The 13,234-nt window shown below is 42.5% G+C and overlaps 1 protein-coding gene across 4 annotated transcripts in view; it reads left to right on the top strand.

Moving 5' to 3' along the window:
• Nucleotides 1-13,234, top strand: part of MLLT3 (MLLT3 super elongation complex subunit) — a 264,901-nt gene that overhangs the window by 244,330 nt on the left and 7,337 nt on the right. For all 4 annotated transcript variants that reach the window (XM_084773576.1, XM_084773577.1, XM_084773578.1 and 1 more), the window contains 4 exons: nt 1,621-1,747; nt 4,326-4,425; nt 9,659-9,730; nt 11,110-11,181. In XM_084773576.1, the coding sequence (XP_084629702.1) occupies nt 1,621-1,747; nt 4,326-4,425; nt 9,659-9,730; nt 11,110-11,181 (371 nt within the window). The remainder of the gene's footprint in view (nt 1-1,620; nt 1,748-4,325; nt 4,426-9,658; nt 9,731-11,109; nt 11,182-13,234) is intronic.

Below are 13,234 nucleotides of genomic sequence, written 5' to 3'. Positions count from 1 at the left end.
TCATCCGTGGACACCTCTCATTTTATTTTATTTTGTTATTGTTGGGTTTTTTTTCCTTTTATATTTTAGTAGACTTTTAAAGCACAAGTGCATTTGCTATTTTTAAATAGGTATTTCTCTATTCATAGTCACATGATAACCAAAACCCTGTATAAATTAAACCAGATCATGTAATGAAGCATACCTTTAATGTGGGTGTAAAAGCTCCAAAACTGGGCTTTGTTTTATTTCTCCACAACAGAAGAGTGTCAGAGAGTCATTTGTTTTCTAGAGTAGTGAACATCACCGTTCTCATTGACCGCACTGAATTCCAAGTGGCCTTGTATGCTTTGAAAGAGGATTAAATCGTTGTTTATATTTGGACTAAGGCTAAGCTTCCAAGAAAATATATAAGAAAAGGCAGTGATAGTTTTGGCTATTCAGCAGTCTTGTTTCATTAACTTTCAAAGAAATAAGCCCACTGCAAAAGGGGAGAAATGTGAGTTTGCAGAGTGCGAGGTTGCAGGGAGGTAGTGCGTGCCTTAGAGCCGACAACTTAGTGACAGCTCAAATAGTCCTGTCGGGGGATTAGACTTTGGGAATTGGCTAATCCGGAATGAAAATGCCCCGTGCTTGATTGCCTTTACAAACTTCTGTTAAAATTAAAAATAGCCGTGTTTTCATCGCATTTTGAGAAGGAAAACAGAGGGGAAGTAACACTAACTAGTGTGTGTGTTTCCAGTTTTGTCTGGTCCTAAATAAAATTAAAATTAGTTACAGCTTCCTCTCCCCCCCCCACTCCCATCCCCTCTCATCTAATACTGGATACCATCTGAATTTTTCTGGGCACATGATTTATTACATAGTCTTATTTATGTTAATACATGCTGATATTTTGCCAGGAATTTCTTAAAAAGTAAGATGCAAATTGGCTACATAAAGTTGCTGCAACAAGACCTGCTGTCCAGGATCAATAGGAAAATCAGGGATAGGACATTACACCATGGCGCTGGAGCACTTTATAACCTGAGCTTGACCGAAATGCTTGCTTGACCTGAGCCTGACCTTGAAATAAAAGGAGCAGCCAAACCTTAATAGATCAGAAAGTACTACACAAAGGCTGCATTGCCAAGAATCAGCCACAGCCACAGTGATTTATTAGTCTCAACTTTTCAATACATGGATTAACTTAACAAAACATCCTGTTTACTAATAGGGCTGTTTCTCTTTTAGTTGGGATTTGAGGCAGGAGGTTAAGAAATAAAATTACGCAGAAAAAGCATCCTATAAAATGGAGATTCTTTAAAAAAATTTTTTTTAGATTTATTTTATTTTTAATGCATATGGGTGTTTTTCTTACCCATAAATCTGTGAACCTTGTGCATGCCTGGTGCCTGAGGAGGTCTGAGAGGGTCAGGTTTTCTGGCACCAGAGTTACAAAGCTATAGCTACCATGTGGGTGCTGGGATCGAACACAGGTCCTCTGGGAGAGCAGCAAGTGCTTTAAACCACTGAGCCACCTTTTCCGCCCCAAATTGAAGATTCCTTAATAAAAATTTTGGAGAATCTTCCTGAATTTGGCTGCAAAGTAAGTGTGTCTGAGTGGCTGTTTAATTGCCCGTGGTTCGTGTCATTACTCAGGTCCTTTAAGGTCTATCATGAAAGATCTGCATTCTGATGACAACGAGGAGTCTGATGAGGCAGAGGACAATGACAATGACTCTGAGATGGAAAGACCTGTAAACAGAGGGGGGAGCCGAAGCCGCAGGTAAGAGATGGGCTTGCTAGGTAACACCCAGACGGGCAGCAGCTGCCTAGCAGTCTCCACATCCTAGGCTTGCTTCTCAGCATATTGTCTATATATAATGTCAGTATTGGGAGGGGAAAGCAGCGGGGTTAGAAGTTAAAGTCATCATCAGCAATATGTCAAGTTTGGGACCAGCCTGGGTAGCAGCATCAGCTCCCAACTCAAATGGGGGGAGGGGAGGGTGCAGCAAATGGTTCTCTCTCTGAATCAGGTATGTTTGTGTTCTTTTTAAAAGGAAATGAGTTTTCCTCTTTCCTTAAAAGAAGAGATGCCCCCCTCTCCCTGCAAACCCCTGTAGGAAGAAGCCTATCAGAAGAGTTCTTGCTATCTGAAAGTAGATGCCATGTAGCAAGTTCATCTGAAGAGTCACTACAGACCTGTTACTTTGGGGTCGGAGGCTACACATGTGAAGAAACTGCATATTTTGTTTGTAGTTAGAACCACATAATTGGCTCTGGTGAATTATGTTGTGACCTAATTAAAACTAAATTCACCTGTGTGTGTTTTCCAGCAAATAAATTCCTGTTAAGTGTGCTGACAATTAGGTTCCTTAAGTAGCTTTAATGCTATGAGGCATAATTCTACATCAGAAGACGGTAATTCATGTCACTTATAATTAATAGTCAACTTGAAATTGCCTTGAGGATTTTGTTTATCATGAGGAAAACAAATAGGCATGCACACTTTAATGTGTTATGAGGAGAAAATATGAATCTACTTGAACTTCAAATCCAATTACACTTATAATATATTACAGTAAATCTTTGCCCATTGTCTACTACAGTGTAGATGCCCCTGAAATACCTAAGACAAAGGGAATCCAAAGAGAACAGACGTATGTTTTCTAACTGACAATTCACTGGTGTCCTTTGAGGCAAGCTGCCCATCCACAGAACGGAAACCCTATCAGACCCTGCAGTGACTCTGCCTCATGAAGCTAGGCTCATGGCATCTCTCTGCACCTTGCTTCCCCAATGCACCTACCTATAGCCCTTTTAAGGAACCTTAGAGGCTTGGCCTTGTAATGTTGTCTTCTTTGATCTGACAAGAAGGAAACTGGTAGGTCAAAGGGACGTAAAAAGGAGCTGAGCCTTAGTGCTTAGGAACTAACTTTTAACTTTGGCCGACCAAAACATAACCACTGGCTGTTCTCCACTTTAGCTTACTGAAACACACACACAGAGAGAGAGAGAGAGAGAGAGAGAGAGAGAGAGAGAGAGAGAGAGAGGGAGGGAGGGAGGGAGGGAGGGAGAGGGAGAGAGGGAGGGAGGGAGGAGAGAGAGAGAGAGAGAGAGAGAGAGAGGGAGGGGGAGAGGGGGGCGGAGAGAGAGAGAGAGAGAGAGAGAGAGAGAGAGAGAGAGAGAGAGAGAGAGAGAGAGAGAGAGTGCTCATGCTCTATTTATGGGATTTTCCAAGCTGCTAGTTAGCTGTCTTTTGTTACCTACCCACTTTCTGTCCCATCCAGAATCAGGATGGGTTGGATCACACACATTACTCATTTGTCAGTTGTCTGATGTGAATGTACCTTAGGGACACATCTCTGTTTCCCCACCTGACATGTACTGTTGTTAGAGTGGTGGGTCCATGTAGCATTTGATCTTTAGAGCACTTGTGCAGTGTCAACTGTTTAATCAGTTTAAATACTCAGCCTTCCACTTCTGTCGAGAAGCATTTGCAAGCATCGCTTCAGCAGAACACTTCATTAATGTAATTTAGTTAAGAAAAACAAGTTCCATCAGTTTTTGCTAAAAGCATGTCCCAACGTGTCCTTTTTGTTTCCTCTCTTGTATCACGTCTGCCTGAATATATAATAGAGTGAGAATGTGATTGCCTATTCAGAGTGAAAGAAAAACTGTCCTGATTTCTATAGCATTTCCTATCTCTGAGAAGAATATTATATCAGGTTACTGTATAAGCAAAGAGGGAGCAGAAACCAAAGTGCCTTCCCGAATGAGGGCGTGCATTCAGATGAGCAGAGGAAAGAACCATCTCTTTTCTAGCCAGGAAAAAGTTTCATTTTAGACTGATTAGAAAAAATAAATTGGGAAGAGTGGTGTTTTTACTGTCTCTGGATGGTAAGAGATACTTTATATTTCTGAAACAGGGAAATATGAAACGCAGTTGGGGTCCAGAGTGTCTCTCTAGTACCTGATTGTATCTATGTTTTGTAGTGGAGACATCGCTGAACCGTGACACGGTAGAATGTTAGGCTTCCCACAGTAGTTCAGGTGGTGGCTGAACACTAACCTTGGGTCACATTACTGGCCTTTGAATCCTTGAGGCTCCATTTTACATCTGTAAACAGAACTGGAGGGATACATGAGTCTAGGTCCTGGTTTATTCAGCTGCGAAGGTGGGGATCGTTGAAAGCATATGGGCAGTGGAATCCCCTGAGATGGTTCCAGATACGAGCACATACCAACGTACGCCGGCACCTCTCAGGGCGCGCGTCAATGTTTGCATTGCCTTACTTTTCATGATGCTCGCCTGTTGTCTGTCTGGATGCTGGGGTGTGTGACTTTTCAGTGTTTCTTCTCAGGGTCAGCTTGAGTGACGGCAGTGACAGTGAAAGCAGCTCCGCCTCTTCACCGCTCCGTCATGAACCCCCACCGCCATTACTGAAAACTAACAACAACCAGGTAAGCCGTGGGGTTTGGACTCAGCAGGGTTGTATAGCACTATGTATAATCAGGTTTTTTTACCTTTTAATTTTAAACTAAGTTCCTTTTTTTCCCCTTTCTTTTAAGAAAATGGGAATCCACAGCCTTAGCATTAAGCACGTGGGATAAAAGCACTTCTGTCTTTGTAGGATGCGTGTGCTACATTGGGTAGATGAATTAAGTAGATGCAGGAAGGAATGTTGACACGAAAAATTGCCTATCTATGTGTGTTATCCCTAAGCAGTAAATAGGTGACTTAATTAGAAAGAACGTGACTTTTGGGACTAGCTTGGTTTGACTTGTCGGGGGAGGGAGTGCACCTTTTATGTGCCCCAGTTTCTTCATTAAGTAATGTTAGCACCTTGCAGACTATTGGGAAGAAGAGTGTGAGTAAAGGCAGTGCACAGCACCTGCTTGCCACTCAGTTTACGTGAATGTTTAGTACACCTGCTCAGCCTCCACTTCTCTTTCCAGAGAAAAGCTTCATCATATGGGGGTGCAGAGAATCATTAACAAAACACGGAAAACAGTGATTATCACAATGCTACAAGTTGGTCTAAAAGCAAGCTTATTAATTTGATAGTCCACTCAGAATATAGATATTTGGATAAGGTCTAAACAGAATTCTGAAAAACTATGATGAAGAGCTAGTATTAAATAAATCTGTGAGATTGGGAAATTTTCATTATTTACTAAAGTAAACTTTTTTTCAAGCATCATGAATCTTGTAAAAGTCCCACTGTGCACTGAGTTGATACTCATTACAGTAAGTCATTTTTATCTTTTTGTGTAGGCAGATTTCCTCTGACCTCTGCAATAATTGCTTAATTCAAGTTGTCATGTGAATATTAACGTTGAAAATTAAAGTGCTGTATTTCCTAAAATTATTCCGTTTCATAAGCGTTCTCCTATGTAAAATGCCGTGCCCCTGAATTAGTGATCTTTGTTTTAGTTGGGAATGCTGTATTACAGATGTGAGGATATTTTTCTTTCCTGTGTTTTATATAAAGAAGCAGCGCTCTCTTGAAATTTAGAACTCATCATTTATAAAGTTTATCTGCAGCCTAAATCCTCCATTACTGGATGCGAGCAGCACTCATGTAGTTCGCGTCCTACACAGCAATGGAGCCCAGCTCCCTCGCTCTCAGTCTGGCCTTTGCTGCCTTAGCCTTCCCCATCTCAGCCAGCAGCCATGCTGTTTATCTGTCCATCAGGCTTCCTAGCATGACCACCTTCTACCTACCTCAAGCCAAGAGGAAGATCATCGTGGGCACTCAGCCGAGGAGAACTAGCTGACTAGATACTTTAAAAAAAATCTATTTTGTAAAATTATACTTTAGTAAACACAAGCAAAAGAATAGAAATAGGACTTTGATATGTTTTATATCTAACCTAACCTCATACAGGCATTGTGTTTCCCGCGGCCCAGGGCCAGTACGTGAGAATTAGGATTCTTGCAGGAGTGGTGCTGAGAGGTAGGCACACTGGGTGTGCCTGTGTGTGCCCTCTAGTCATCGTCCGCACATCTCCTGGGCACTGTGATCGGACGGCTTGTCATGTAAACATGGCTCTGATAAGCCATTACCTTGCCCTTCCTCAACGGACAGTATTGAACTGGCTTTGGCTCTTGAGAAAAGTGTGGATTCCTTGTTAAAACTGTCACCTGTCTAGCAAGCCAAACCCAAAACCAATAGTATTGCCTATCTGGAAGGGTAAAGTACACTTTCTCCAATTAAATAGTGTACCACTATTTTCGTGAAATGTCACTTAAATTTCATCCTGTTTGTAGTATTTTAGGTGAATGTTCAAGGGAGGTACACTAGAGAGCTCCTGTGTGCAAGCATGGGGTGGTACAGCAGTATCTGAAATTCCAGATAAAATAAAAAGGATAAAGAAAACAGGAAAGGCTTGATTTTAAAACCCTCAAATTTTCTTCTCTATACCCATTGACTATTGTGTTTTAGTTAGCTTTATATTGCTGTGACAAAGCCCACCTTCCCCCCACCCACAATTTTAAAGTAAAAAGATATTTTTGCTCACTGTTTCAGAGGTCTCAGTCCATGGTTGCCTGGCTCCATTGTTCTGGGCCTGTGAGGAAGTACAGCATCATGGCAGGATTCGTGTGATGAGCAAATGTCATGTAAACAGGAAACAGTAAAAATGTTTCACGTGGACATGGAAATAAGAAATTACACACACCCCCGTGCCCCCGTGGGGACCCACTGTCTTCAGCCAGATTCATTTTCTAAATTTCTGTCAACTCACAAACCCATCAATGGACCCATGTAGTGATTGAGACAGAGCCCTTATGTTGGAGTCACTTTCTCAAATCCCCACCTCTGAAACAACCAAGCCTTTGCAGAACATTCTAGTTCCAAGCCATAAAGCTGTCCTCTTCCCATCTTTGATGATGATCTTGCAACTTTGAGTAAAGTATTAGACACAACAGGACTGTCTGCCCCATCTCGCAGGGTCTAAGGAAGGGGTAGAGCGCTAATTGAGTCAAGTATTTTCTAAGGACAGAAGAAAGAACCCAGAGCCACATGTCAACAATGCAAGGAAGTTAATAGAAGTGTCATTACAAGTTAATGATAGTGGCTAACATAGAAAATTTGCCAGTAGATAATCCATCTGCAGCAGGATTGACTTGTCATGTCTCACAGAGGGATCCAGAAAAATATAATCTTGAAATATTTGAGTCCTGAGCCATAGCCTCAGATTAAGAATGAGGTAGCTGTGCTTGCTCTGTTTTTATAGAATGCCAGGTCTATTGGTGGTTTAATTCAGTGGTTTGGGTGGTTATTTCGCCCTGCTCAGTTTATTGCTAAATAATAAAACATTTTACAATCATTTCCTCAAAGATGGCTTTTCCCCCAACCCTAAACACATCATGTCTAAGTTACAAGCAAACAAACAACAGACTCCTGCCTTTTTAGCCAAGTGTAGGATGGAGAGAGGAGATGCAAGGGTTCCAGGGAGGAAGCACTGCCCTGGGTCCAGCTAATTTTCAGAATATCCGCCTGTCAAGCATGGCTGAAATTCAAAAGAGCCTGTCCAGTTAAACTGGTTTGAAATAAGCCTGTGGAAGACAAGGTGTCGTGCTTTCATATTCTGGATTCAGTCCCTGAAGATAAGAAGTGATCATAAATAAAACAATTGTCTTCAGCATGGCTCAGCTCTCTCAGAGCGAGGTTTTGACAAAGCTGTTTATTTTGGAGCAAGGAGAGAGATCAAAGAAGGGAGATTAACAGAGCCTTCTCTGGCGGGCACTAGGTAACCTGAGGCGGGTCACTGACACCCGGGGGCTTTTGTTCCTTCCACCACAGCCTCCGAAGAAAGAAACTAGGATTTCAGTGTATCTTCGCCTTCTGTGATGTCGCACTTTCGGATCGTGTGGGGCAGGACTCAAGCGCCCAAATGCCCTACCTGTTTTCTGCTTTGAAGACGGGCAGGACTGTCCAAACCTAGCTTGTAAAGTTCTTTTGCAAATACAGCGTCTCCAGACACTTGGGGAGAAAGGGGTGGGGGATGGGGCCGTGGGAGGGGCAGACGTGATGGGAACAGACTCAGTTCTCTGAAGCGCAAGGCAAACCGGCAGAGCTGATTTTCTCTTCCTGCCTCAAACCTCAGCGGCGGCGGCGGCTCTGCAGTGCATGGCCCTGTGGTGCCTCACTGGCCAGCAGTGCCACCTACTGACCCACTTTCCTCAGTCTCCGTGCTCATTTTCCCCTTGAGGTCTCATTTCCAGCAGCAATAAAGAGAAGGGAATTCCAAATGCCGTGGAGATTTTTGAGCATATTAAAAAGGATTGCCTTGCCTGCGCTTCTTGCTCATTTCCTTCTCTTGCCAGAAGGGTCATATTTTAAGTTAGCCTGGCCAAACAATTCATTTGTTTATTTTAATGTTAAAAAAACGAAGGCCTAAGTGTGAGTCTCAGAATGCCTGTTACTTATGTATTATTTTCAACTCAGAGAGAAATGTTTTATTTAAAATTACTTATTCATGCCAGAATACCATGGTCCTATTATTGCCCAATAGAACACATATTTATTAGTAGCATAAAGTTTTATAACCGAATGGGAGGGGATACAGATATTATCTTATTTGTCTTTCTCATTCATCTCTGGAGGCCCTGAGATGTGAAATGACAAGGCAAGTTACCCAGGCCCATGCTCTTGTGACAATAAATTAAAAGTAAACACATCCCTAAGATCTCTTACATACTGTTTAGTTGACAAGAAGCAAAGCTGTAAACTGAATTAGGACAGAAAGCAGCACAGGGGAGAGTAGGAAGAATATGGTGCTTTTAGAGAACATCCTTAGCATTTTCCTCTTTGATAATAGTTTCTGATGATATGACTGAGGTTATAATGAGAGAAATATATATTTCATTTTATATTCATGCACATTGGTAAGCACCCGTCGTTAATAAATGCAGTTATCCTCAAGCCTTTTCAATCGAGGGCCATTTAAAATCATTCTTCCCAGAACCTTCAATTTTGAAGATCTTGTGTAATAAATCAGCTGCACGTATTGAATAGTAGTATTCCCTTTGTTAATCATGAGCATGGCTCCCCACTCAAGCTTCCGAACAGCATGTGAAGCTACTGCCCATGAGTTGAATTACAGTTGGTCCAGATGAAAGGAAAGGCACTTGGCATCGTATCACGCGTAAGCCCATCATGCTGTTCAAGCGCAACTGTTTCTGCCATCAAAGGGTCCCAGACTGTAACTGGCTGATGGCCACCTTCACTCCCAAAGCTGCATCACTTTAAAGGCAGGTGCTCCAGAGGGCGAGGGTGGCTTTATCGTCCCTAGCCCACCAAGCTCTGAGACTCACGCTGAAGCTGCAAGCTAAGCAGGAAAGAAGCCCTGCCAGCCGGGACTGCAGTCTCAAAATAACCCCGCTGCTGTGCTGAGCGTGAGCGTGAGCGCTGCCATGAAAGGAGGGCACCCTGGACAGCTTAGATCAGTTTCCTTATCATCAATGGTTTCCCTAAGCTCTCCTGCTCTGACTCAGCATTTAATATACCAGTAATTTATTTTCTGGTGAAGGGGGTAGGGGTTGGCACAAGATTAGAGAGAAGAAGAATATACAGAGAAACGCTACTTGAGAAACAGTGTTATTGTGCATTTTGAGTGCCTGTTTACGTGGGTAACTAGCGAGAAGGTGCTTGAAATGAAATTTACTAGTGTTTTCTTTGATCCCTAGATTCTTGAAGTGAAAAGTCCAATAAAACAAAGCAAATCAGATAAGCAAATAAAGAACGGCGAATGTGACAAGGTATGTTTCCAGGCCGTTCCTGGGAGCGCTGTAGCCTGACATGTCTTTGTTTCTTTGTGTTCCTCAGTCATTCTGCTGGCTCTGGTCCCATCTCCACCAGAAGAAACCAAGACTCCCGAGCGAATACATGTTCATCCCTGCGCTTTGTAGTTTGTTTCTCCCTGCCTCGCTTCTTTTTTTTTTTTTATCTTCAGTATTAAGCATGGCCTTGTGTTACCATTTGTCATGACCGCCACATTACCAAGGAGCTTCAGGCACATCACACTGGGGTCCATGGAGTGTGTAGCAGAGGCGGTAGACCAGATCATATGCAAAAAGAAATAAGACGCCTGCTCCTGTGCAATAAGCTTCCTCAATGTGCGTGTGACATGTCTAGACTATGATCTAAAGACTTAGAGAAATGCCCGTCACCTCTTACGGTTGGAGGGTAACAAGCATGTCAGTTATCTCTCCCTTTTCCCTGACTGAGGTTGGCCCTCAGGCATCCGTGCAGGCAGCTAACAAGAACTCCTTAGTCTGAACATACGAAGGAAAGGTTCAGCTGCCCCCGCAGGAGAGCTGTTGGAACATAGAACTAATTTGCATAGTACTTTTTTTCCCCCAGTTTATAGACTATTCTGTTCTTTGGTCATTTACTGGCATTGTTTATGTAACATTTGGAATACCCGAGAACCTTTTTATCCCTCTTACTGAGAATTTTTCCTAACATGATATGCTTTGATACTTCCATGTTCAAACTTAGGTGTTTTCCTTTGTCTAAAAATTTCTGCGATTGAAGAATTAAAAAATGAAAACAACCTCTACTATTATTACTTTAAAATGACAGGGTAGCTTCGGATTCCCAGCATCCATGCAGAGTCTTTGTGGGAAACTGAGCGATTCACTTGAGAGCAAATAGGCTCAAAGAGTGTCCCTCCCCCATTTAAGGCAGGTTGGATGAAGGTAGAAAAAAGACAAAAAAACAAAAAAACAAGGCAAGAAACTTCACCAGCCAAAGCCTTTGAATATTGACTCCATGTAGCCTAGGACAAAGTGGTAGAGTGAAGGCCTTCAAGCTCTGTGGATAGTCTTTTTTTTTTTTTACTTTTATCTTAAAGTATGCATATGTGTACGTGTGTCTTTGTGTGTGTGTGTATGTGTGTGTGTTGTATATGTGCACATGAGCACATGTGCCTATGGAAGTCAGAAGAGTGTTGGATTGCCTGGCGCTGGAGTTACAGGCAGTTGTGTACCACCTGACACGGGTGCTGGGAACTGAACTTGGGTCCTCTGCAAGAGCAGTCCATGATCTTAACTGCCAAGCTACCCCTGCATGGATGTTTCTTCTTATCAACTGGTTTTTAAAGTTTTGTTCTTTGGGGAACACCCTTCTCTTTCAGGCATACCTAGACGAGTTGGTAGAGCTCCACAGAAGGTTAATGACACTGAGGGAAAGACACATTCTGCAGCAGGTGAGAAATGCTTTTGAGCACAATCCGTCCCCAAACCTCAAGGCCCAGTTTGCCCCGGGATAGTGTGGTAGCACTCAGAGGCCACAGCAGTCTCAGACCATCGGAATGGGGCTTGTGCCTGCAGGGATATCTGGGGGGGCAGGGACTTAAATGTCTGAGGCTACGGGGGTGCCCCTTGGAGCTCTCACCCACACTGAGCACTGGTGGAACTCATACCAGACACGGCACGTCTTCTTGCAAGTTTGTGGTATATGTGTGCTGTGCTGAGAGAGAGAGAGAGGAGTCAGGAATGTGGAAACTTTAGAGAGCTTCTGGTTTCGTGGGAAAATGGTGATAAGAATTTGAGCAAAGTGTTGTAAACATTTGTGATTCAGTTTGGTAACCTTTTGCCAACGCTACTCTACGGAAAATAAATATTTTTTTTCATTTCCCTTATCTTGTACAACGTACATTGTATTGTCATGAACTCAGCTGTGGAATGCTCATAGCATGAGGAAATTTCTATTAGTACAACATGATGTTTTGAGAAGATAAGAGGGGAGGTTTTTAGTTTTTATACAAGTACAGTCCATTCCTTTATTCCATTAACAGTGGCTATTGATAAGGTAATAGCATATGGAAGGCTATGTGTTTCAGATTCCATGGTAGATTTGTGCTTTCCTTCGCTTTAAGGTTTTTCTTTTACTGCTTTAAAATGGCTTTAAATTAGTATTTAACCTACCTCAGTGGTATATGAACTGCTTTTTAAAAATGTTGATGGCTGATAGTTGCATTAATATTCTGCGTACATCTCTGCTTCTCTCTATAAATACTCTCAAATTTGCCAACTGCTCTTGTTAGTCTAATATGCTCTCAACCCTTCTAGAATTTAAATAATATACTTTGTCTATAGACCTCTGATTCTTAATTGTTTTGCATTTCCTTTTAAATGAGCATAGATAGAGGAAATAGATTTGAGCATCTTTAATGCACGCCTAGCACTTTACTGGTCTGGTCATCATTCCATACCTCTCTCGTGTCACCTGAGTGCTGGTTCTAGATACCCTTTGAATACCAAACTCCCCTCAACTGCATCAGCCAGAGGCCTATTTGCACATTACCTATGTATGTCTTCCCATTATCCGAGTCATTCCTGGGTTACGGCTTATACCTAATTCAATGCAAATGCCATGCAAACCATTGTTATACTGCATTTTATGAGGAATGACAAGTTCAGTACAGACAGATTTCTCCCCCAAGTATTTTCAGCCCATAGTGTATTGGATATTGTCTCTCAGGACAAAGTGCCTGAGGATACAGAGGACCCAACTATACTTATTTCAGCTTTCTTTTTATAGAACAGAAAATTGCTTGATTACTAAATGCTGATGGTAAATCTGGTAGCTGGTCTTTCTATCTGTTCCCAAGTAATAACTCTAAGTCACTAAAGAACGGTTGTCATAAAAAGCTACTAATGTCTAAGTTGTGCCTGGGTTGCAGGTGTCATGGGAAGTTGAGGCAGGTGTCGACATGTTTGGGCAAGGAGGCTGCCGGGCAAGGTCTTGCCAGGCAACGTCATTGGCACCGCCCATCTAATATTCTTTACTTTGACCTTTGAAAGAACTGTGAGTGAAGGTGGCTCACTCGAGAATTGCATCCAAGTGGATTGCTTTAGTATTCTAGAGGGGGAAACTAACATCTATGAATTTTTAACCTGGCATAAAGGCACCCCAGGGCACACAGCAGTTCACCCTAATTGCATTCCCAGGCCAGCTGAAAGCTCTGTCTTTGGCTGTTTGCCTTGTAATGCAACTGAGGTTTGTGATTCTGATACTGTGATGTATGCCCTGTCACGGCTTACTGCTTAATTAATTCATATTGTAAAACACAGCACGGTGGAGGGCTAGTGCTATTCTCCCCCTTGAAGGCAGGCTCATCTAGCAAGCATTCCACAAAGTCTGCATAACCTATACTGTACAGAGCTGAACATTTGAACCAAAACTTCTGCTGAGGCCGGAATAGCATCCCTGGTTGCCTCCTAATGTCTCCCTAGTTCAAAAACCTATTCTGACAA

Source organism: Acomys minous (assembly GCF_964271855.1).
Source record: "Acomys minous genome assembly, chromosome: 1".
NCBI lineage: Eukaryota > Metazoa > Chordata > Mammalia > Rodentia > Muridae > Acomys > Acomys minous.
This window is presented reverse-complemented; position numbering and strand designations above follow the sequence as displayed.